The sequence below is a fragment of the Octodon degus genome, unplaced genomic scaffold (genome assembly GCF_000260255.1).
Source record: "Octodon degus isolate 3935 unplaced genomic scaffold, OctDeg1.0 scaffold00112, whole genome shotgun sequence".
NCBI classification, from domain to species: Eukaryota; Metazoa; Chordata; class Mammalia; order Rodentia; family Octodontidae; genus Octodon; species Octodon degus.
Window position 1 is genome coordinate 4,088,783 of NW_004524688.1, and position 25,988 is coordinate 4,114,770.

A 25,988-nucleotide genomic window follows, 5' to 3' on the forward strand; every position below is an offset into this window, starting at 1 on the left:
CATACCTTAGCATCTTACTGGAAGTAAAAGAAAATCACTCAAAATGAGTATCTGAAGGAAAAAAAGGATAATTCCAACATTGGAAAATAAAATATCCAAAAAGTGAGAAACGTGTGAATAAAGATACTATGGAAATATATCAATACAAAGGGGGGAAATAAATCCATCTTTTTTTTTTTTTTTTTTTTTCCTGTATTTAGGGCAGGTTCTACAGGATCCACAGGGTCTCACTATGTAAATCTGACTCCTAGTGATTCTCCTGTTTTCAGCCTCCAAGTGCTGGGATTGCAGGTGCTTTAGTCCGCTGAGCTATCAGGCCAGCCTTCCATCTTTAATATTAAAAGTAAGTAAAGTTGTATCTCAAAAGAGTTATGTTAAAATTTTAAAGGTAAAACAAATTTTCCAAAAACTGAAACTATCTCTATTAGAGCACCTAGACTTCTTTGAAAATATATTGTTCAGAATTTTCTAAAAGCAAGTATCTTGGGCTGGAGATATGGCTCAGCAGCATGGCATCTGCTCAGCAAATGCAAGGTCCTGAGTTCAATTCCCAGTATCAAAAAAACACAAAAATTACCTACGTCTTATAAAAGATAAATTTTATTAAAATTTTTTTAAAAATCTACAAATGGATAAACATGCTATAGCCATACAACATAACACTATGGGGCCTATAAAAAAATGAAGTGCAGATACACACAACATAGGTGACCCTTGAAAACCCTACATAACCAGTGAAGCCAGTCACAAAAGACCATATACTACACAGCTGCATTACTGAGATCCCCAGACCAGGCAAACAGAAAGAGACAAAAAATAGGTGTTACGGTTTGTGTCTAGTTGTCCTCTCAAAGCCTCAGGTAGACTTGGGGTACCTTGTGCCACTATGCCTTGGAGCCAGCTAATTATGGACCGAAACCTCCACTGACTGTAAGCTACATAAATCTTTCCTTTCTTCCTTTTGGGTGTCGGGTATTTTGTCCCAGCAATGAGAGGAGAGTAACTGAGACAGTAGGTTAGTAGTTTCTTGGGGTTGGGAATGAAGCTCAGAGGAATTTTGGAGGCAATAGCTAAGTGGTACAAGAATTCTTCCAGGAATGATAAAAATCCCCCCACACACACACACTTTAAAAATAGAAAACCAACTTAAATGAATAATGTGAAATGGCGAGTATCACGATATATGAGTTACATCTCAAGAAATCTATTATTTAAAAATAGCAACAAAAAGCATCTAATGGATATCTAGTATCATAACCCTCAGAAGAAATATTCCAAATGTCCTTAAAACACAGGAATTTTTATATTGCCAGAGTTATACCCTAAAGGTGTAACAAAATCAAAAACCAACTGCTTTTCAGTCATTACACTGCTAGTTGTATTATTCTGAGATTTCTATGTGTGCGTTAGAACACACTAAGTACCTGACATTCTAATGTTATCATTCTTATGTCACGATAAACTGAGATTCACAGTCTAAAAGGAGAGCACACACAGATTAATTCAGAAGACACTGAGTACAAAGCTGGAGGCTAGAATTTGAGCTTCAAGTAGTCATATGAAATTGTGTTGCATTACGTCTCTCTATCCATCTCGGAGGACTAAAGCAGTGCAGAACGACTTCAACAGGAATGCTAGTGCCTAGATGGTGATCCTGGAACACTATTTCCCAGTAGAAGGAGAATATGCATGATTCTTAATCTGGAGGAGATGCACAACATAAACCTAAAACAGACTGCTACACCCACAAAGCAAAGAAGCTCTCACAGACTACTCATGAGGCAAGGTTGTGAAAAACGGATTCAGGCTAAACTGAGTATAGTCTCACTGTGCAAAAATGGAACAGTGTCAACAATGATTACAAGAAATACTTCAGCAGACTGCAATAATGACTTCAATGGATTGGCATATTGAATGCTTAAATTCATGATAAAAACACTCATCAGTCATAATAAACCAGCTCATTATTTTGAAAAATGGTGACTATAAAGTGAAGAATCAAGCATACTTGTCATTCCTGTTCAACTATTCCACTGACTAACCAAATAATCAGTGAGAAAAGTTTTCTTCTTAAAGCAAGAAGAAATGATGGTAATAAATGAAGAGGTGAAAAAAAAAATAAGTAAATGAAGAGGTGAAATCAAGTAGAAGAGAATATGAACTTTCGTACTTTCAGCCCTTAATGAATTAAAGAATCTAGGCTATGATTATCAACTAATACTAACATCATGAAAAGACAGTGCATGTCAATCAATCAAGAAATGCTGAATCTGCTGGGGAGATGGCTCAGTGGAATAAGCGCTTCCCTGGCAAGCACAAGGGCCTGAGTTCAATCCCCAGTTCCAAAAAAAAAAAGGATATGCTGAATCTGATCAAACAGCTCAATTTTTATGACAAATCCCAGAAAACACAGGAAAAACAGAAACATTCTAAAGGTCAAAGTACAATCATCAAATTTCAGACAGTGGGAGACCCAGTAGGATAAATGATTTTGTTTTCCCAACAACTACATGACAAAAAAGGAGACAGTAGAATCCAAAGATTCTGAAAGACTACAAAAACATAACAATTAGAATCTGTAGGTATTACTTACAAACTGACTGAACCTGATAATTATTTGCTAAAAATAACTGTGACAATAGAAATATGAATAGTAACTAACTTGTTATTTGAGTATCAAGGAATTACTGCTATTCTGATATCTAAGGTTTTCTCCAAATGGTAGAGGAAGATGTCCAGTGGCTACAGATACTGGCTATGACCTGATAACTATGTTGCTTGGATACAGATTTATGAGGGTTCACAGAATTATCGTTTTACAGGTTTATTGTTTTCTGCAAAAAAAGAAAATTTTAAACAGTAAAAGAATAACAACATGATCACAAAATAGTAACAGAAAGGTTTGGGCAAGTTTCCCAAGTAGCACTACTAGGAGATTCTGTGGCCCCATCTGAGGAAAGAGCTTAAGGGAGGTGCTGTGCTTAGATCACTGTCAAGAATGGGCCTGCATCACAAGGTTCTGTGAGATTCAGGCCACTTCTTTTTCTTTTGCTTCCTGGATATGAGGTAAGCACCTTTATTTTTACTATTCACTCCTAACTCCCAAAGCAACTGGGTCCCCATCTGACCTTGGAGGAGAAATTCCAAAACTATGAGCCAAAATAAATCTTTTTCTTTGTAAGTTAATTATCTTGGGTATTTTTTTCAAGTGGTGAAAAGGTGACAAACAAGCCCACAACCACTGAGCTATGTTCTGAGTTATGGCACTAATTCTGTAGTAGGGATCCCACTCTGAAATCCCTACAGGGGCCAGGTAGGTAACACACATGGGTACACCAAGGCAGCTCTAAGAAGTCCTGGGGTGAAATGGAGCACATCTGCTGCCAGGCCGCTCCCACCACTGACTACTATGTGGGAAAGTGCATCCAATATTGAGAGACCTTCCAGCATTTCAAGCAGAACCAAAAAAATCCAAATTTTTACATAAAATCTTACCATTTTTAAATAGCCATCCCTCCCAAAGTCAAACATACACATCTCCAAACACCATGGGAGACCTACTGTAACTGGGGAGATGGTACACTGTCAAAACTAAAGCATCTAATGGCTATCTAGTGTCATGGTTTTCCAGGCAGAGTTCTGCATTCACATCCTGATTTTCTCACTTACTGGATGTTCAACTTAACCGAGTTCCCTGACACTTCTTCTCCCCCCAGTTACGTGTCAAGTGTTCTATTAATGCTAGCTACTAGTCTTAGCATTACTGTCACTGTTTTGTTACAAGGGACCCAATTCTACACTGAAAGCTGATGACTTCTGTCCTACTCTGTTACATCAGGTCTGACTCAGCTGGCTCACCAATCTCAAAACAATGTAGCACAACTCCAATTTTCCCTCAAGTAAATCTGTTTCAGAAAACCTCTAGGCAAATGAGCAAGTGTGTACTTGCTGGTGTTGCACTCAATAAAAAGTTCTTCTAATGTTATTTATGAAATTAGACAGGTAATGATTACAGCAACGCAACAGTTAATTTTAATAGCTGCACAGTAAGCATAGATCTTAAAGGCAAAGAGGGAATACTGTGGCCAAACTGGCATCTCCAGTGGCTGACTCAGAACCACACTGGTGCAGATCTGGCTGTGCATGAGACACACAGTATGGATTTGTTTGGAATGACTATGCACTAAGGCTAAACACAAAGTGTACTTATACACTCCACTGTGTAGTTCATACCCTTACTCCTCACAGAGTACATTTAGGTTAACAATTCTGAAACTATTAAATATATACTAAGCCCAAACAAACATGTTGTGGTGCTAGATTAGAGCTAGAGACAGCAGCATGAACTCAGGTTCATTAGAGGTAGATCAAGATAAGAAGCAAATAGAGTATTGACCTGTGAGCATGAGGGCTTGCAGGATAGGGTCCAGGCTCCCACTATGTCGCTTACAGTCCCTAGAAGAAATGGCATTCCAACAGGAACCAACACCTAGTACCCACAGCTTCACTTCCCAGTACCATTCTCTGGACTGGAATAGTCAGAATACAGGACAAGTTTGGGGTATCTTGTAGTGGGTGAAAATAAGATATCACTTAAAAACCAAACAAAAAGCAAATTAACACAGAAAAGAATAGTAGCATGCTACTGAAACAGTTCCTATAGCTAAAACAAGAAGAGCCTGAGCAACAAAATAAATAACAGTAAAAGTGGATATAACCCAAACTAAAAAATAAATAGTTGAATAGTTCTTGATAAGAAAGGTTGATTAAATAGAAGAGAATCTTCCATATAGAATTTCACATAACATATGCAGATACTGTTCTGTCCCACTCCTACAAGTGTACATTTCTTCCTTTCATCTGATGACAGTTTGAATTCGATGACTCATTTCCAAAAAGTACTATGGAAAGTAGAAAATGGTAATTTCTGGAGAAACCTGGCAGGTACCATCCTAAGCACGTAATCAAGGATCACATCAATAGTGATTGTGCAATACATCAGGGCACTTCAATTCTGTGATACTCATCCTCAGGCCCATTACCCACATCCAATCATAAGACAAGTCCAAATGCAAAGATACTGGGACAGAAAAGGAAAATAATAGTGGAAAAATAGGGAAATCCAAAACTTCTGCAGTTAATAGAATTTTACACTGATGTTAATATACATTAGTTTTGCCAATTTACAAAGTTAAGTCAATATTAGGGGAAGCTAGATATGGAAGAGAACACTGTACTACTTTTGCAAATTTTCTGTAAATCTAAGGTTATTTCAAAGCAAAAAAGTTATTTAAAAATATAATAGGTAGATTTGATAGTAACAATAAATATTTAAATATATTTTCATGGTTTCTTGTTTTAATTTTTAAGCTAAAATTGAACTGTAAATAATATTTCAAAACCCAGCCTTAGCTATACTCACTGCTGTGAAGGCCACCTGGGCACTACAACACTGCTAAAACGATTCCTATAAATTTTTTAGGAAGGTTGGAAAGGACTACAACATAAGCAGTATCTATTTGTACAAGTAGAAAAGGAGTAGCACTTGGAGTCTAGAAATTAGGGGACCAGCAGGTATTATGAGGAACTGGGTATCAGACACATTATTACCTAAAATCTGAGATTAACACTCAGAGACCATAGATTTATACCAACATGAGAGAAATTAGTAGTAATAAAAAGACGGCTCTTTCTCTGTCATACTTAGTAAATCAACAACAAAAATCCAGGAAGGGAGGATGCATATAAAACACACTATTTGGCCTTGATATCATGGCCCTGAAATAGTAATAATAATAAAAAAAAAAAACTTCACTTTCCCATTGAGTTAATTACAACTTCAGAGTCTCATCACTTGGTAGTTTGGATTAATCTCCTAGAAGAATTCCTACTTCAGTTATTACTCTCACTACTTAACAAGCACTTAATATTTTATCAACCAAAATTAAAAACAAGGGCTTCTGTCTTATTTAATCTATGTAGCTAAAATAGTATCAGCTGGGTTTTGTTTCATTTCATTTTGTTTTTTGTTTTTGACAGCAGGGATAACATAAAGAGAAAAAAATTAAAAAAAGCTCTTTGCTTTTCTTCTTTTGTGGACTCAGGGATGATCTAAAGTCTTTTTTTAAGCTTCCTTATTTATTTCCTAATTCTTAACACGACTATGGATAAACTGTCATCCTTCTTCAACATGAGTTCTAACAGAAAATGCAGGTCTTTCTCCCTCCCTCCTTGTTTCCCTCCCTCTCTCCATCCCTTCCTTCCTGCCTCAGTGGTGGTACTGGGTACTGAGCACAGGGCCTTGCCCTCACTAGATGAGTCAGCTATCACCACAAAGCTTCTTCCTCAGTTCCTCACTGCATTTAAAGATGTGAGCCCTTGCCTCCCCTGCGTGCATGCAGCCGACACCTGGGGCTGAATCAATGAGGCCCCAGTTTTCCACTGGACAAGAAACAGAGGCCAATAGGTGATAATGAATGTGGATCATGAAGTTAACCTCTTAGTGGAGGAAATTCATGACTTTGGTTCAAAAAATGCTGATGGAAAGTTAAATGCAAAGTTTAGGGTCCTTTTTCGAGATGACAAATGTGCCAACTTCTTTGAAGCATTGGTAGGAATGCTCAAAGCTGCAAAACGAAGGAAGGCTGTCTCCTACCCAGGAGAGCTACTTTTACAAGGTGTGCATGATGATGTTGATATTATATTGCTGCAAGATTAATGTGGCTTGCACATCTTTGCGAATTGCTATTTTTGTTTTCTGATAAACAGGAATATTAAGTCAAAGAACAAACATGATTTAATGTATTTTAATAAAACTTTGTAAACAGAAGGGGACTCATACTTTAAAAGTCTTTTCTAATAAAATAAAAGAAGCCTTCCCTTTTTTATATCTCAAAAGGAATTGTATGTATTGCACTGTAAAATAAATAAAACCTATTTATTTCAGGAATCTGGTTGGGAAATGTAGGCAATGAAGCCTTTTTTTTTTTTTTTTTTGAGATGTTAGGGAAATATTTGTTTCATAAATAGTTCTTCTAAATTTCTATAGATATTTGGCATTCTGTCAAAGGGAAAGCAAATGACCAACTTCCACAAGAAATGTTCAAATTTTATGTAATAAAAACATGTAACTGTCTTTAAAAAGATATGCAAAAGTACAGTAATCCTGTTAATAACAACCACTAATTCCTACAGAGTCTGGAGGCGGGAGAAAGATGACCGAGGAGGACAAGCAAAGTAGTTTACAGAAAGCCAACATGCCTGCCCTACTCCTAGCCCTTACTATGGCCTGGCCTATGAAAACCACTGTACTGAAGATCGTACCACACTGCTATCATTCTTCATTTTACTTCAAAAGTAAGTTTCAAAATAAAAATTAAGCACCAAGCCTGTCTTGCCCACACAGCTGGATGGAATTAAGTAACTCTGGCCAAGAAGTTATACAAAAGTTATTCACCATTTGAAATACATGACAAACACTTAACACATATCTATAGTTTTGCTTTATTATTTCTGAAACCTGCATTATGATAAAAATCTTAGTGATTCATGAACTAAAAGGGGGGGAGCTAATTTGATTTACTAAAACAGTGTACATAAAGACTCAGATAATTCACAAAGTTAAAATACTGTTAAAAATTACTACATAGTGTTGATTCATCTAATAAAGACCCTGCTAGATTTATGTGACTGTTTGACCCCCATGTCCTAAAAGGTCAACAGTCTGGCCATATGAATACAAATAATCTTGCAAACTGCGTCTCTTAAGATGTTTCCACCTTAAACGTCTTCTGTTTTGTTTCTCACTCGAAAGGAAGCCAGGTTATATAATAAACTACTATTTTAAAAATTAAAATGACAAGTACATGTGGATATATGTATATGGCTGGTATAATTCTGAGCTTGTAGATTAACACGGGTACGGGGGCTCTCAAGGCTGAATGCTTTCACTTCCAGCAGATACAAGATGTGAATTACCAGAAGATAAAGATGGCTTGTACTACTTTGGACTCTAAAGAACAAATATCCACAGCATGCCCCTTTCTATTCTTGCCACGCTTAACAGTAAGGACCTTCAGAGGTATAGAGCTATCTAAATCCAAGCTGTACTGTTTTCAAGCCACGTTCTTTCATGGAAATGACACCTGCAAAAATCTTCACATAATGAAACACATACTTTACATAGTAACAACTGTCCTTAAATTTCTCTCATCAACCCTGAAATCCTTAACCTTCCTAAATAGAGCACACTTTTCTCCTTTAATCATCTTTATATTTCCCTACAACTCACAAGATCTCTTTAAAATACAGTACCCAAAACTGGATATGCTACTCAAAAGGAAGTAAGCTATTTCAAAAATAAAAGCTTTACCCTGGGTGCCATGTTCATTTAAAAATAACTGCGTGTGATGTTGACTCTTTTTACTGACTCATCCTCAGCTTGTGGTCATCCATGATTGTGGCTCTTTCCTTTCTGTATTTATACCTAACCTCTCCTCCATCCTCTATTTATATGGTTCCCCCCACACACCACTTTGCACCTAATTCATGAAATCGCATACAATTTTCACAGATCCACTTATCACAGTACTTTATGTAGAAATGATTTAAGTGTGCAACCTATAACTGCTATTTATGACTTACAAATACAGCTACTATGGAAATCAGCATCATAAAGAATCCTCAAAAAACTAAAACTAAAAATTCCATTTGACCCAGGTATTCTCTTTCTAGGTGTCTTCCCAAGAGTTAAATCATGTTACAGTGATACACCCACACCTACACTAACAGACGCACATAACTGCTAAATTTTAGAAGCAGCCTATTTGTGCATTAACAGATCAACAGCTAAAGAAAATGAGGTGTTCTTACACAATGGAATATTATTCTGCCATAAAGACAAATTTAAGTCACTGTATGAAACTGGTTGCACCCCAAGTCCATTAAGTGAAATATATCAAATATACAGGCTCAAATACTGCATGGTTTCTCATATGAAAAACCCAAAATATAAACAAAGAGCAAAATAAAAGATAATTGGAAGTAGGGCAACAGATCTTTCTCAAATGAGAAAGGAATCAAGAGATGGAAAGAGTAGAGCAAAAGGAGGGGAATGAAATGAAAGGGGGAATTAAGAAGTGTTAAGTACATACACCAATTCCCAACAAACGTACACACTACTGCAAACATGAATAAAAAATATTTTAAAAACCAACACATATAACTTATAATAATGGAACTAAGAACATCTTAATACTCTTGTCTACTAAAACCTACCTCCATGGGATGATCACTCTTAACCAGTGCTATACGCGCCCTTTGCAAGGAACCATTCATTAGTTTGTGAAGCCGTAAAATTAACTTTCTTAATCCCATCTGCTTCAGTGCTTTGTCTACAAATGGTCTATAAATAGAAGTCAGACAATGTTTACTGAAGCCTGCATCCGTGCTGCAGTCTGCTGCTCCCCAGCCCGCAGGCTCCTCTTCAGACGTGAGCCTCTTGAGCTTCGTGGATGCACAGTCCTGCAACTGAACATCCCAACTGTTGCCCGTGGACGTCCTGACTTCTGGTACCCTTGGATAGGAGCTGTGTTCTTCATCACTTTCATCCATACTACTTTCCAACTCCTTTAGTTGTCCCTCTGTGTAATCACTTTCATCTTCTGGCTCATTGCCTTTGGATGGTCGAGGGGAAGGGATTTCAAACACTGGCCAGCCAATATCTGATAAATTCTTGATGCCCAATACAGTACCCATAATCCTTAATTTCTGATTTAAGTCTTTTGTGATATTTAACCACAAACAGAGTGCCTGCACCCTGTCCTGGAAGTCTTTTGCAGCATATTTTTCATAGTCCTTTTGGAGAGCCTGCAACGATGGATAAAGTGCTTCTATGTACTCTAGCAGCTCCATTATCCGTTTTACCTGCTCAAATGAGACCCTCTGGCGCTGGAGATGCTCATGGTAAGTAGAGTAACCCACATTCTTTGTTCCATCAGGGGCTTTGCATGGACCTTCTACTGAAGTACCTTTGAAACTTGCTCCATTTCTAACAAAGGGAAAATTCCCATAGTTAACTTTGAAAGTAAGGATTTCGTTGATAATATCTGGGATGGCTTGACGAGCTGTATATAAAAAGAGATCCTGATCATTAATGGTCCGTCCTGCATGCCATGCCTGCAGTTCTAACCAGATTAGTTCATTTGATCGGTTAAACCAAAAAGCAGATGTATTTTCTTGCCCTCTTTGCTCCCTGTCCTTCTTCTTTGAGACTGAGGTAAGCTTTAGCAAAAGTCGTAATGTTTCAAAAAACTTTAAACGATCTGCTGGACAGTCAGTTCTAGAAGTCTGGCGTGCAGTTCTGGCTATAGGCATGGGTACAGAGACAGGAATCTTAGCATTGCTACAGCCAAGGCTGAGGTAAGGCTTATTGAGATCTACATCTGGAATTGATTTTTTTGGCAAAGACCCACTGACTGAGTCTAACATGAACGAGCACTGTACATTTTTCTTATGATCACGCTCTGTTGTTCTAAGAGTTGCTCGGATCTTTTTCTCTTGCTTGTAGCTATATTCTTCCAAGTTCTCCACTGTTTTCCCAGTGTCTTTATGTGGAGGCTGATTTGGTGCATTCATTTTTTCTATTAAAAATAAAAACAGAACATTATATAACTAAAAGATGAAGCTATTCAATATTTTTAGTAAAGCTAATATTGACATGTACTTATTTTTCAGGTTGTTGTGAAAAATAGCATACTGAGAATGAAAGGAATCAAAAGTTATATGCAATATTTTTCCCTCTACATTTTAAATAAAATTTTATTCATTGTTCTTATCATATAAATAATCACCTTGACTTAAAAGAGTATCATGAGAAATCTGACAGAATCCTGGGTTGAAAATGTGCCTCGTGCCTCCCTTTGTCATGAACTGAAATGTGTTAACGTTAAAACAAATCATTTCAGCTTTTTAGAGCCATAACTTACTGAGATTATTTTCATTAAAAGGTGAAAAACAAATGATTAAACAAGAACTACAACCTTAGCATATTTTATTCCTTGACTTCTTTGTAGAAACAAATGGGTGGTAATGTTTTAAATTTAAAATTAACATTAACTTAAAATGGACTAAAATCTAGTATAATTTGCCTAGTGTGACTTTGTATACATACACTACTCAAAATTCATGCAAAGAAATGCATGTTTCCTTCAAACAACTAGTTCCAACTAGTTCTATTCATCTAATTCCAAGCTTTGGAATGAACACACACATCTTCCCTCTTGTCTAACAAGACATACTATAACCAACTATGTATCTTACTAGAATATTTTCATTTTACAAAATGTTAATGGTTCCCAAAATTTCAATCTTCAAGCACTTCCAGTCTTCCTTTGCTTCTCCCAGGTGATCACCATCAATAACATCCAACATATAGCACTATCAGGTTTTCTTTGTTGTTTGTCTTTTGTTTATATACTTGGTACAAGGTCTCATTACACAGCTTGGACTCACAGTGATCCTCCTGTTTTCAGCCTCTCCAGTGCTGGGATTACAGCTGTGCGCTGCCGTGCCAACTAGTTCTATTCATCTAATTCCAAGCTTTGGAATGAACACACACATCTTCCCTCTTGTCTAACAAGACAAGAGGTGGTCAGCCCAGCACACCCGGGGGCAGGCTGGCGTGGCAAGCAGTGCTGGAGATCCATCCAGGGGCCCTACAGTTGCCTAAGCAGGCACTTAGTCCACTGAGCTATCTTGCTGGCTTCCCCACAACTTAAATATGGAGGCAGCAGTAACATACAGGGATTTGAAATGGTTGACCTAAAAATTGGCAGAAAACTGAAAAGAAACATTCAAGGGCAGACTTAATTTTTCTATGATTTGTACACAATTTTTTATGTACTATTTACAGAAACTATTTTATATATTTCAACAAAAATGGGGCCAATGAATGAGAGTTGACCTTTGGTATCTTGCAATATAATGTAAATGTGGTACTGTTCACTTAAATAAAAATTCTAAGAAAAGTGTCATCGATATAAGGATTTTTCTTCTTAGTACAGAAAATTATAGTGCCTTTTTATTTAAAGAATAGGTACATCTGAGTTATAGAGTACCATATCTAAAATCTATGCATCTTAGAAAACTTTTTAAAAATCAATTGACCTCCTAATCAATTTATTTATTTTATTTTATAGAGTAAAAACAAAAAAAATAAAGACACAACACAGATAGAGCAACACAGAACAATACATGATACAGAGTTTCAAAACAAGAATAGATAATTAAAAATGGTTGTTACATTATGTATTGTACCATCAAATCTGTTGCTCAGATTACCAGATACAGGCATGCAAAGTTAGCCAAATAAGTAAATATTACTCTGCCTTTCAATAAATCTTAATTTTTTCTTGTTCCATTTACTTTTTACTTTTTATTTATTGTAAAGAGTATAATGTAATTGATAAGACATTAGAAAAAGTACACATTTAGAAGAACAAGATGAGAGGTATTCAACACTGTTTTGTATTGCACATTGCTGTCTTTGATGTAATTGCTCAGATTACAGATATTAGCATATAGTCAAAGTGACAATTTTAAACGTGAACTGCTACTTTCAAAAACCTGATGGAAATTAATAGTACAATCATCTCAGCTATCCTATACATACACTGGCATGATTTTCCCCTTTCCCTTTTTTCCTACCTTTTCTCCTTTCCCTCATCTCCATTGTTTATTTATGTTCTGTTTCTTTTCTTTTTACTCTATTATACTTTTCATATTTTATTTATTTGTTCAGGAACTTACACTAGGGAGACAATATGATGTTTCCACATGTGAGTCTGATTTATTTCACTTATGAGTATAACCTCTAGTTGCACCCATTTACCTAGAAAGGCCTCAAGTTTATCTTTCTTTATAGCTGAGTAATACTTCACTGTATAAAAATACCACATCTTTTTTGTCCATTACTATGGTGATGGGCATTTTGGTTGTTTCCATGATTTAGCTATGACAAACTGTGCCTATAAACATGGGTGGACATTTATCACTGTGGTATTATGTTTTCAGCTCTTTTGGAAAAATACCCAGAAGGGCAACAGCTGGATTGAATGGGATTTTGAGTCCTAGTTTTTTGACCTTCTAATCAAATTAAAAAACAAGATTTTTAAACAAATTTTTCTCAGAACACTGACAGCCTGGTTTACCTTACACACAAATTATCTAAAACATCATTTATAGGTAGCAAAAAAACAAAAAATAAAACATAATTTATGATCTATCAAAAAGGATTTTGAAACAATGTATTTATAAGGATTTTATTACATTTTAGTATAAAAACTTATTGCTATTCCTCATCATAAAACAATTTGCCTGGGCAAACATTTAAATTACTTCCTCTTCACTTTGTCTAACTCTGTTATGTACACCTTCACTAAGACAGCACACACATATCATTGATTTCTGTTTAGTGAAGCAATGAAATTCAGAAAAATGACAAGTATTTTCTAATTTCAAGACAATGAAAATAATATTTTTAAAATATTCATTATACTATACTTTGTTATTAAGAAATTATAGACTGCTATATATACTGTATCACCATAAAAAACCACAAGTAGAGATAATGAATTTAGTTTCTAATACACTAAATCTGAGCTGCCTGGGGCTGGGAATATGGCTTAGTGGTCTAAGCACCTGCCTGACAAGCTCAAGGATTCAGGTTCAATCCCTGGTACTGCAAGCTATGCTGGCCTGGAACCCTGGGTGTGCTGAGCTGGCCACCAAAACCAGGTGTAGTGCTGCACGCCTGTAATCCCAGCACTGGGAAGACTGGAACAGGAGGATCACTAAGAGTTGAGCTGCATAGTGGGTCTCTGTATCAAATAAATAAATAAATTTATTTGAGGTGCCTAAGAGATATCCATGTGGATATGTCCAAAGGTAACTAAAACACAGGTGTTGGGCTCAGCAGATACTTTCAACAATATGAATTTGGAAATCATATGCTATATACAGATTTATCTAATAGCAACATAGAACATAAGAACATTCACGGAAGTACTAAAAAAAGTACTAAAGACAGGGTCACATAATTACTATGGAAAAGAGTCTTTAGGACTCCCTCCCCAAGAAACTTTCTATTATAGAAAAATCAGTTGTGCTAGTTTAAGGTTTAGGATTTTAAAATCATAAGACTCATGTAGCACAGTATTACTGATAATGGCCACAGACTATTTGGACATATGAATAACTTATAATTTGAAAGTAACAGTGAACACTGAAGAAGCACATATAATTTATTCACGTTCTATGATTTCAAGATGCCAAGAAAAGCAGATAACTGAGATTAGCTGGGATGTCCTTAATAACACTCAAAGATTGGCTACAAGCATGTTCAAATCTATTATATTTATCAAGTGGAAAAAACCATGAAAATGAGATAAAACTTCTCAGCTTAAATCTTTATGTTAACAATTAAAAGGATCTAAGAGGAAAAAAAAATCTTACTATTCTATAAAGACATAATTTCATTTCAGCAGGTCTGAAAAAACTATTTGTAGACCATACCATATATACACAAACCTTGTAAGGCTTGTCTTACAGCATATAAAATGGTAGATATAATAATTTTCTGAGATTTATACTGACATGAAGCAGCAATTATTTGCATATACGGTGTGTGTATAAGGAAGAGCAAACTAGAAACTGAGGCAGACAGGACAGAGCTTATTTTTCCCCAAAAAAACCAATGAAATTAGTTTCAGAAAAAAAAAAAAAAAAGGAAACTAACAGTACTTTAAATGATGATGTGATTCAAACTTAAAAATAGACGTAAGCACAGTCTAGGAACATAATAGCTGTATTTTTTAGATAATATACTTATGATATATGACTAAATACACATGTTCTTATTTTTTATTTAACATTAAGGGGGATTGAACCCAGGGGTGCTCAACCACTAAACTACATCCCCAGCCCTTTTTAACTTATTCATAACGGGGCTGTAATTTGTCTGTCTTGCTATGGGGTCGGATATGAATTCTACTGTTTAATACTAAAGAGCTAACCACCAGTGGTTCAAGCCAGCGGGAACATGTTAATTTAAGTTCCCCAGGCTGGCTTCAAACTTATGATCCTCCTGCCTCTGGCCATAAGTAACTAAAATTACAGGCATGTGCCACTGTGCATATCTAGAAGTGGTATTGCTAGCAACTGATGACCAGGTAAACTTTTACAAAATATTAAAGAGTCCTATTAAGAAAGATCTGAGAAAAACATTAGGGTGTTTCGAGAGTAATATATAGACTTCAACCCAGAAATGTCCCCTACTAAGGGGCAGGTTTGTTAGTTCAGTTTTCTGTTAATACTAAAATGCAAAGAGAACTTCTGGAAATGAAAGGGTTAAAAATACAGAAGTTACAGAACGTTTTCCTGCAACTTTTAATTATAGTACCACTACAAAACTAGTCCATCATCAATTAAGACAAATAGAACATCAGATCTCTCAAGTGCTTACAAATTAAGTGGTGTGCTTTCTGTAATACTATAAAAGCAAACCTCTCTTACTTTTTCCTCTCATCACTAATAATTCCTGCCAACTCAGAAAACATGAAAAATGTTTAAAAATAACTTTATAAATAAGCTGAAAGTAGTCAGTAACAAGAAGTAAAGTTCAGGTTTAAACAGATAGAATTTCAATGTAATTCCCCTAAAAATGGTTCCTTGGATATATATAGACTATATTTATAATCAAGCTCTTATAATTCCTTTTTGGGCTGGGGAGGTAGCTCAGTGGAATAAGTGCTTGCCAGGCAACGGCAAAGTCCTAAGTTCAATCCCTGGTATCGAAGAAAAAAAAAAAAAAATCCCCATACATTCATTGTGCAAAATTCAAAATACTGGCCTTATTTGAGTTCTCAAGTGAAAAAGTATAAACAGATACATGATCTTTATCTGTAAATGTTAGATGATCTTCAAGGCAAGGACAGCCTACAATATCAAGCAATGCTAGCAGTATGAAGCGACTTAAAGATCCATGCAAGGTTGTCAAATTTCTGCATATGTTAAGAATCACTTATGTCCTGCTAACACACATATTCCTAAGCCCCTTTCCACTGTTCCCAAATCAACACAGCTAGAATGGCAACCCATTTTGGAAAACATTACATTATCCAATCCCCTAATTTTCTATTTAAGTCTTGACAGATACTGTCATAATTCTCATAACAATATGAAGATTACCACTGAAACAGACAGTAACTGGAATCCTAACCCGTGTCTGTGTCATTCCACCACCCCCACACACCTATCAAAGTTATTCCCAAGTCTGTGGTAACTGATGAAGGAAAGGATAAGATACCAAGTGCCATTAAAAAAACTGACTACTGTGAGGTAATTAGTCCATAAACACTTAAAGTAAGAGCAAGTACCTGACTTCAAGTCTTGAATGGTTTCAGCTTAAAATAAGAGTAGCAGAGTCTGGCATGTTGGTGTGTGCCTGTAATTGCAGCATGGGGGGCGGGGCTAAGGTAGGTAGATCACACAAATTGTGAGGCCATCCTAGGCTACAGAGTGAGTTCAAGGCCAGCCTGGAATGAGACCCTGTCTCAAAAGAAAATCAAAAAGTGATGAGAGAAAATAGATATTTCAAACCAGTAAAGAAAAACAGCATGAAAAGGCAAAGGGAGATGAAAAGAGGTTGGCTAGAACAATAGTCTGTATATGGATAGCCTGGTAACACAAGCGAAAACCTGGAGATCATGCAGAGTTTAGACTAACAAGTTAGATATGAACTTAAGTTCAGTCTGGTTAACAATAAGTGTTTTTCTTTTTTTTTTTTTTTTTAATTTATTTATGTGTGTGTGTGTGTGTGTGTGTGTGTGTGGCCAGCTCAGTCCACCAGGGGTTGGGGCAGGCTGGCATGTGGTGCTGGGGGATTGAACCGTGGTCCCTGTGCTTTGTTAAGCTTGTTCTAAGTAGGTGCTTTAGACCACTGAGCCATCTCATCAGCCCCAACAATAAGTGTTTTTCTAGTTATACAGACAATCCAAAGTGTAATCATTTTTACCTGCTGAATTTTATAGCAGTATTATATTTAAAAGTAAGCACCACTAATTTCACTATCATTAACAAAAATATATACCCACACATACACTCCCCCTTGAGATATTTGCTGCTAACAATGGGGGATAAGGCAGGGCTGCCTTAATCACACAGGAGCCCTTTAAAAGAACAGTTTGGGCTTCCCCAAAGACATCCATCTGCCACGACTGGGTCTGTGTACCTTCTGTCTATCTGCTATCACAGGCAGTCCACCACAGAAGTGAAGCTACAGTTCCCATTGGCCAGCTTTCCCCAAACACTAAGGTGTGTGCTCCCAGACCTAGAGGATCATACAAGGCATTGAACTTGGATCCCTGAACAACTTGTAGTAGGACCGGCTGTCCCAAAGATCCCACTTGAGCCCAGAGCACACATCCAGGAGAATGTTTTCTGCACTCCCATGTGTCACCAAGTCTGGTGATGCTGGTTTACTAGGTGCAGGTCTGCCCTACAGCTCTACACCACAAGGGATCCGGATCAGGGGAGGGAGAGCTCTGCAAATGGCCTGGTTGGGTCCTGGGAAAACAAACTTGTGAGTGCAACTGCCTCTGAAACTGAAGCTGGTCCTCCTGTCTTTCTGTCTAGAAATCATTCCACATTTCCAGGTCTGGTTCGCAACACAGCTTTCTCACACTTATCACTAGGACCATGAGTGCTTCACCTTCTTCTCCCAGTAGCTCCCTTGCTTCTGAGTAGAGTGGCTCAACCAGCATGACCTCCTCCTCACTGGCTTGACACACTAAGTTAGGGACATCAGGTCCACCTGCAGAATCCCTCCCCGCAGCACTGAGTTAGCAGTTAGTATGTTATGGAGTAACACTCTATCACTACCTGTACAAGTGTCTAAAAGTTACTCTCATTGGGCAAATGAGCTCTTAAAGTCAGTTTTCTGTAAAACTGGCATACACGGCTGAAGCTGAGATACTGTCTCTGTTCTTGGTATTAGCTATGCATCTGACACTTTTACCCTTCAAGTGTAGCACACCTTGGACAAGCTGTTCTGAAAAGAAAGATTTGTTAAATGTGCGGTAAATATTATCGAAGTCAGTGCTTCTTAACATTTTAGGGGGTCACAGCCTGCAAATGAGAACTGCATGAAAACTAGAGCTCTAGGCAGAAAAACAGATAGATGCACTAATAAAATGTGCACTCAGTTTTGGGAGAATTCATAGTCTTTCTGACTACAGTGTAAAGTAACAAGGCTTTGGGAACTTTTATGCCTCACATTTTGTACCTAATTGCATTTCTTTAAATACGACACTTCAAATGACACATTTCTGAAACTATGTTTGTGTATACACATACGGATTTATATATATATATATTTTTTTTTTTGTTTGTTTGTTTATTTTTTTGTATTTTAGGGGTGGATCTACAGGATGTTCAGGGTCTCACTACTAGATCAGACTCCTAGTGATCTGCCTGTTTACAGTCTCTCAAGAGCAGGGATTACAGGCATGTGCCACCATGCCCAGTCTCAACTGCCATCTCAGCATGCCCTGGGGGCAGGTCCAGCACGGCAGGCCTGGGGATCGAACACCAGGCCCCTGTCCCTGCTTGAAGGTGCTTTAATCCACTGAGCTACTTGGTTGGCCCTTGTAGCTCACATCTTTACAAAACAAGAACTTACTATTATACAAATATCCTTCTCAGTACTAATACTTTATCTCTAATTGCTATTTGTATATTTACAATTCCAACATGTTACTGAAAAGTTTGTAGAAACTCAGCCCTGATATAATTCTATCACATTTTAATTAGTCAGTTTTCTTTTATGTATTTAGTACAGGGTCTAAAGGGTCTCACTACACAGATCAAACTTATAATGATCCTCCTGTGTTCAGCCTCCCAAGTGCTGGGATTACAGGTACGGGCCACCACGCCCAGTCTCAATAGCCATCTCAGAGTGCCCTGGGGGTGGGGCCAGCACAGCAGGTACTTTAATTCACTGAGCTATCTGGTCGTCCAATTAGTCAATTTTCTAGTCAGCTACATATATAGAGCTATATATACAGCTATATAGAGCTACAAAACCTCTCAAGATCTAATTTTACAATTATAAAAAGTAAGACTATAGCATTAGTAGCTACTTTGAGCCTATACTACTTCAAGAATACAAACACATTCAGTTTATAACACTGTCTGCTACCACTTACCTGCCCTCCAACAAACACACACACAGTTACATCTCCTTTGAACAGTGCCTTCAGTTACCTACATCTTTACCTGCTTGCACTCCTTCAGGGAGGCAGCTCTTGATATTTTTTCCAGTTCTGAGGGAAAGGGCTGGAGAAAGCAAAGATAGTTCTACTCACAGGATACTAATTCCAAAAGCTTTACTACAAAAGCATGTAAGACAGCCCCCCTACACAAGGCAATGAACCAACTTCGCAGTACTACTATTCTGTGTGGTCTGCTCCCACATTGCACATGGCCAGTGCTATGACACTGAAAGAATGCAGATGTGATGCTGCCTGATTGCTGAGGCTAAGTCATAGAACCCTTGCAGCTCTCAGCTGGGTCTCTTAAAGACTTGATCTGAGAAAAATCAGCCACCACATAAGGCATCCACACCCCAGGGACCAGGATGATGTACAAAGCCCAGGCCAGCCATGTGGGAGGCCACATGGAAAGAATGCAGTTTTCACCACTTCAGTCCAGGCCCAGACAGGGAAAGGAGGAGCCATCTTAGATGAATGGGTCATACAAGACATCATGAGAGATCTTGTGGGGAGAGTCTGAAGGCTCCGATTTGGGGCCCCAGCCAAGCCCTGGGTGACAGTGCCACTCAGTGGAGCTGTTCTAGATATCAGGGACAAAGATGATGTATGGCCTGCCTAAACACCTGAACCACAGAGCTGTAAGCAATAAATGATTGCACTTTCACCCCACACAGTTTCAAGGTAGTTTGTGACATAACAGACAACCAAAATAATGCAAATATTATCAATTATTTATTAAAAAGGAGTCCAAATTTGGAGCTCTAAAGTTAATATTAATAGTATATGATTCCGAGTCTTTGTTTTTTTCAATGAGAAAGAATATGACAATTCACATTTTCTTGGAAAGCTTTGAAAATAAATCTGACCAAATCTAAAAAGCTCTTCAAAATACTGAGGGACCAATCTATTATTATGAATCATATGCTAGTTTGAAATCTTATTCTGACTCAGCCTTAGGGTCACAACACAAATGTTACTTGTTCCAGAAGCCTTCCCAGCCTGTTTTCTCAATACCCTGTCCTGTGTGTGGCCTCACTAGCCCTACCACACCAGGGTATGCTCACTGTTATTTGTGTTCTCCCTCTTAAGAGATAAAACTAGGTCTTATTCATCATCTAAAACAGCACATGCCTATGGAGTCATGCAGATTCTAATTCAATAAAAAAATGAGAAATAAGGGATGAGAAGACGGAAGAAAGTATAAAAGGAGAAGACAGAGCAGGGAGAGATGGTGAAAGAAAGAAAAGAGGAAGAGAAGCAAGAAAAGAGGGGGAAAAAGTTACAGTACTATGTTTTAGATGAGAAAAAAAAGCATTTGAAAGAAACAGAAGGAAACATATAGAACCTGTATGTTTATATACATATATACACTATATCTAGAAATCTATCTATCAATCTATCTACATTGTGTGTGTGTGTATTTTTTAGGACAGGGTCTATAAGGTCTATAGGGTCTCACTGCGTAGATCGGACTCGTGGTGATCCTCCTGTTTACAGCTTCCCAAGTGCTGGGATTACAGGCACGCACCACCACGCCCAGTCTTGATCGCCATCTCAGCACGCCCTGGGTATGGGGCCAGCACAGCAGGCCCAGGGATCGAATTAACGGCCCCTGTGTCTGCCTAAGCAGGCATTTTAATCTGCTGAACTAATTGGCTGGCCCTAGAAATGATATTTATATTGGCCTCATATTTCCAGTAGATTTCACATTGACCTTAGCATCAATTTTTTCTTGGTAAAAATAAATATATAACTAGAAACAGGCAAATTTAAATAAGTAAAACAGATTGTAAGAAATTTCAAACATTAATAATATAGAAAATACAAAGAAACAAGGCATTTATCCACAGATGGTAGGAATGAAAAGGGAACAACAGTCTTTTGAAGAATGAGATGTCCAGCAAGATAGACACCGGCAAAGTAGCTATATTAACCACAATGCAAGGCTCAGTGTCCTGAAAGCAGAGAAATATGGACAATATAATATTTTCATTTTACTTTAAGATTATGATTTAATTTTACTTTAAGGATTAATAGGGGTACATCACTAATGTAATAATAACAATAGGGGGTAACATTTACAGGATATATAATCTCATTATACTACAATAAATCAGATTATTTTACAGATACAGAAAATGAGACACAGAAATTGCATATCCAGACTGTGTAGAGCCAGGATGGAATCCTGGCAACCTCACAACCACATTTTACTTATGCTGCTGAATTCTGAGAGTAAGTAAGTTCTCATGGACTATTTTACCATCATAATACAAACACCATTTTACTAAAACATTAACACATGGTCCAAATGCCCAACATGGGCATTTCATTTGCACCTTTTCTAGGTACTCATGAGTAAGAATTCTGGAAAGAAATAATCGCTGGAGGAATAACATATGGAGCTACTTTCTAATACATCTGTGGCTAAGACATCCAAAATGAAAACCTAGAAACATTCTGAGCTAGGTTTCCCCAATTGTAAAATGAGTGCTACATAGGGCTCACACCTCACTGGTGTGAACTATCATATCTGAAAAATCATCTTTTGAAATGCTAAGCATAGTCATAAGTACAGTTATGAATGACAATTATGAAAATACTGCTAAGATGTGAATGATAAAATAGCCATGGAAGTTAACAGAACAAGTCATTCTATGACATAAGTTCATAAAACATTAAGTAAAAGAAGAAGCTAGTGATCAAATAGTAAATATAATAGGACAACAAAAATATATGCAAGCTGACTTAAGTTACTTTTTCTTGCTGGGACAAAATACCTAACATCTGCAAGTTAAAGGAGGAAAGATTTATTTTTAGTTCACAGTTTGCAGAGATTTCACTCCATAGTTGGTTGGCTCCAACGCAGGCTGGCATGGCAGAGGGGCATGGCAGAAGACAAAACAGTCCATGACACAGCTGGCGGAGGCGGCAGCAGTGTGTAGCCCTTTCCCTTTATATTCCAACAAGGCTATTGGTTGGTGCCACTCATACCCATTTGAGAATAAATCCTCTTAGCCACACCCAGAACTACATTAAACTACCATTAATCAGTGGACTAATCTAGTAGCACACATCCTTATATATACATCCCAGCATCACAAACCCAAGATCGAGCGTCTCCGAAAAGTTCCACCTATGAGTGTGTGAACATTTGGAGGAACATCTAGGTATTAGCCATAATTTCACCCAACAAATGTAATTGTTTGCAATAAGAAAAAGAGATTATCAAGGATTGTGGTGTTGTCAGTTTGCTATTAATTATAAACTCAGAAGTCTGTAAGGATTAGTTTTTTCATCTGAGAAGTGGCAGGCATTTAAGTGGTTTCAGACTCCTTCCAGCTTTAATATTTTATGGAATATAGGAAGTTGAGATGAGAAAGAGATAACCTGTCCTTTTCCCTTTATCTCCCACACAGCCCAGAAAAACAGCAGGAGTTCAACCAATGCCTGGTGACTGGCTGTCTGATTACTGAACATAGTACATTCAGCTCAGGTATTATAATGCCTTCAGACAAGCTTACTCCCTGCTGTCTGTAGTAGGAAAAAATCCAAATTGAGTATCATGAGAACTGGTAGTGAAAACAGTCCTACTACCTGCTCAAATCTTCTGCCCTTAAAAAAGCTGCTATAAACACCTAGTCCTCAGTTTCTCAATCTGTGTAATAGGAAAATTGTATTCTCAACTGTTCTAAAACAGTATAGACCACCAAGTGAAAAAAGGGAGTGGGGATTTACTGCTGGTATCTTCTAATATTACCACCACAAAGCAAATATTTATTAACTATTAGAGCAGTAGATGTGTTGCTTTCCTCTTACCTATTTTAAATAAAAAGGTCCAGTAGCCCTTTAGAAATTTCTTTTAAAAAATACGTAAGAACTGATTTTCAAGATGACAAACTACAATGGTAATCTATTGGTTTTCAACACAGAAGCATTTACTATCCTATGGCAAATAAGGTTTTATAAGAAAGTTTAAAAATCATCCTCTGTAGGGAAACCTGGGCACAAGAAAGACTCGTTGCTAGCTAAGAATTCCTTCTTGGATTGCCTCTTCCTTTCTTTAGCAAGGGCACCAACCAGAATGCCAAATGAACAAGTCAACCTACAACCTTGATCATGTACTAAAGAAATCTGTATGGAGAGGAAGGTGACCAAAGTTCAACAACAACAAAAACCTGGCTAAGGCAAGGCAGACATGGGAATGAATGAGCTTGAGGTCAATGAAGAAATTTCTCAAATGAACTAAAGAACAAAATCCTGAATTTGGGGGCCTGGCCCTAGCTCAGTTCTTTAAGTGGCTGCTTCCACAAAATCCTGAATTTGTACAGTATAATCCTGAATTTGTACAGTAATAGGTGGATAAGTCCCAGGAAACTATGGGATCTGCTTTTGGACAAATGGTTTGCTAAATATTCATGGAAACTCTAAAACCCTAAGGTTTCAGCAACCTAAGTTTTCCAGGCTATAAAGAGGCAGCAGATCAACGTGATTTAATTCACATACCTCAAATAGAGGCATTAGGACCTGCTAAGAGGAAGAACCAAACAAACTAAAACAGCCACACTCTCAGCTTCTATGAACAGCGTGCTACCTGGGCTTTGGGATCCTATACAAAGAAAAGGGCAGAAAACAGGTTCTGTCCATGTAAGGTACCATATAAGTGGCTTTTTGGCAAGAAAGATAGTCCTACATACTGATGGAAACACTGTGAATCACTGCCAGCTGACAGAGATCTCAGGCTCCCTAGGGAATCCAGAGAAGAAAGCCTGATTTTGTCTCTATCCACATCCCCAAAATATCACTTCTAGACAGAGAAATGAGATAGCCATTGATTCTATTTGGGGTTAGTACAGTGGGAAGCACTCGGCCTCTTTCATATTTTCAAACACATCACATCACTAACATAACTCAGTACAAACCTTTCTCTGGATCATAGCTTATCTTCTCTATTAACAGTATCACTGGGGCTGGAGAGACAGCTCAGTAGTCTAAAAAAAAAAGCACCTACTTGGAACAAGCTTGGCAAAGCACAGGGACCGCGCTTCAATCCCCCAGCACCACATGCCAGCCAGCCCCACCCCCAGGTGGGCTGAACTGGCCACACACACACACACACACACACACACAAAATAAATGTAAAAAAAAAAAAAAAAAAAAGTTTAAAAAAAAAGTATCACTGAATTAATAATAACTCAAAAATTAACAAAATTTAAATGCAGCACTAAAATGAAACTTAAAATGAAAAGATTAGAAACATTATTATAGGAAAGACTTATCAACAGCTACATGTCATATAAAGATTATGTACCCAAACTGTCATACCCTTTCAAGTATATTTTTTTAAGGACAAGACTCACCTTTCAGACAGGCTCGACTGGCTGGCCTCCCCACATTATTCCTCTGGTGTTTGGCTGACATGCGTTTCATCTGACGAGGAGTGCTGGGGGGAGAGGTGCCATAAAGATTTTCAGTATTTGTTTCATCAGAAAAGTATTCTGGATCTGATTCAGGACTCTTGCAAGCTGAATCTCCCAATATGCACTCTTGCCTATGAAAGACAGTGAGTAAAAATTTAGCAACACATTAAGTGAATTAAAATTTGAAGTCAAAGTATCCTAAAGTTTTTAAAAGAAATTTTTGTAAATTTTTTCTTATATGTATTTTCAGCATTATCTTTCACCTCTATTTGTGCCTACTGAAATTCTCAGGAACTTTTCTTCCAATCAAAGGAGCAAAGATAGTGACTAGATAAAAAAAAAAAAAAAGAGAAAGAAAAGAAAAATGACAGAGACTGTTACTACTCTGGGAATAGAATACACTGGGTAGAACTGATGTGCGCAGAACGGATACACTGTTCCTGATGTGCAAAGAACTCTTTCTAAATTAAGTGATGTATAACAAAAAAGTAAAGATTAAGGAGGAAAAGAAACAAAGGACTAAAAGATTCAAATCAGACTGTACGAAAAATGGACCTCAATGTTAGCTACTGGATAACCTTAAATGATGTGTGGGCACATTCAGTTCTGCCCTGAACTTCAGAGTCTCACCACCCACCACTACCATTACTACCACCAGCACCACCACCACCTCTGTTGCCACCAAAGGCAAAGAGAGCAGAAAGCTGCTCAAGAACACTTCATTATGACCCATGCAGCAAAGCACAAAGCACTGACATGGGTCAATATTTCTAAGACTCTGATAAATACTACATATATACCTAACCATTTTCAGTGTCCAGGGTTGTTAAGACAATAAATTTTATGCTATGTGTATTTTAACACAATTAAAAACCTGGAGGAGGAGAGACAGTACAGAGTAGAGCTGGGGGGGGGGGGTACTGAGAATGCTGTGAAAGAAGAACTCATGTTCACTTTCAAAATGAAACTCATTAACTTGTTTGAAAACATTGCCTGTCAATTCTTTATCTCCAACTAGTTTCACAAATAACATCACCATTTTAATAAAGTTCCATTTTTGCAAAATTAGAAAACTAAATTTTAATTATATGATGAATGCTATTATGTGTAACTAAAATGCACTAATAAAATTACTTTTTTTAAAATTTAATCATAAAGACCCAGTCCTAGCCCGGGTCCGGTGAGTGTGTGGAGAGCTTCCTGCTACCCTGCGCCGGTGGGACCAGTCCCAGCCCAGGCG

General features: G+C 37.4%; 1 protein-coding gene and 1 pseudogene across 6 annotated transcripts in view; one reads left to right on the top strand and one right to left on the bottom strand.

Annotated features, from left to right (window-relative positions):
* Nucleotides 1–25,988, bottom strand: part of Map3k4 (mitogen-activated protein kinase kinase kinase 4) — a 137,489-nt gene that overhangs the window by 55,770 nt on the left and 55,731 nt on the right. For all 6 annotated transcript variants that reach the window (XM_023699265.1, XM_023699266.1, XM_023699264.1 and 3 more), the window contains exons 2-3: nt 24,689–24,879; nt 9,277–10,640 (exon numbers count right to left, since the gene is read on the bottom strand). In XM_023699265.1, the coding sequence (XP_023555033.1) occupies nt 9,277–10,640; nt 24,689–24,879 (1,555 nt within the window). The remainder of the gene's footprint in view (nt 1–9,276; nt 10,641–24,688; nt 24,880–25,988) is intronic.
* On the top strand, nt 6,473–6,718 carry LOC101576267 (annotated as a pseudogene).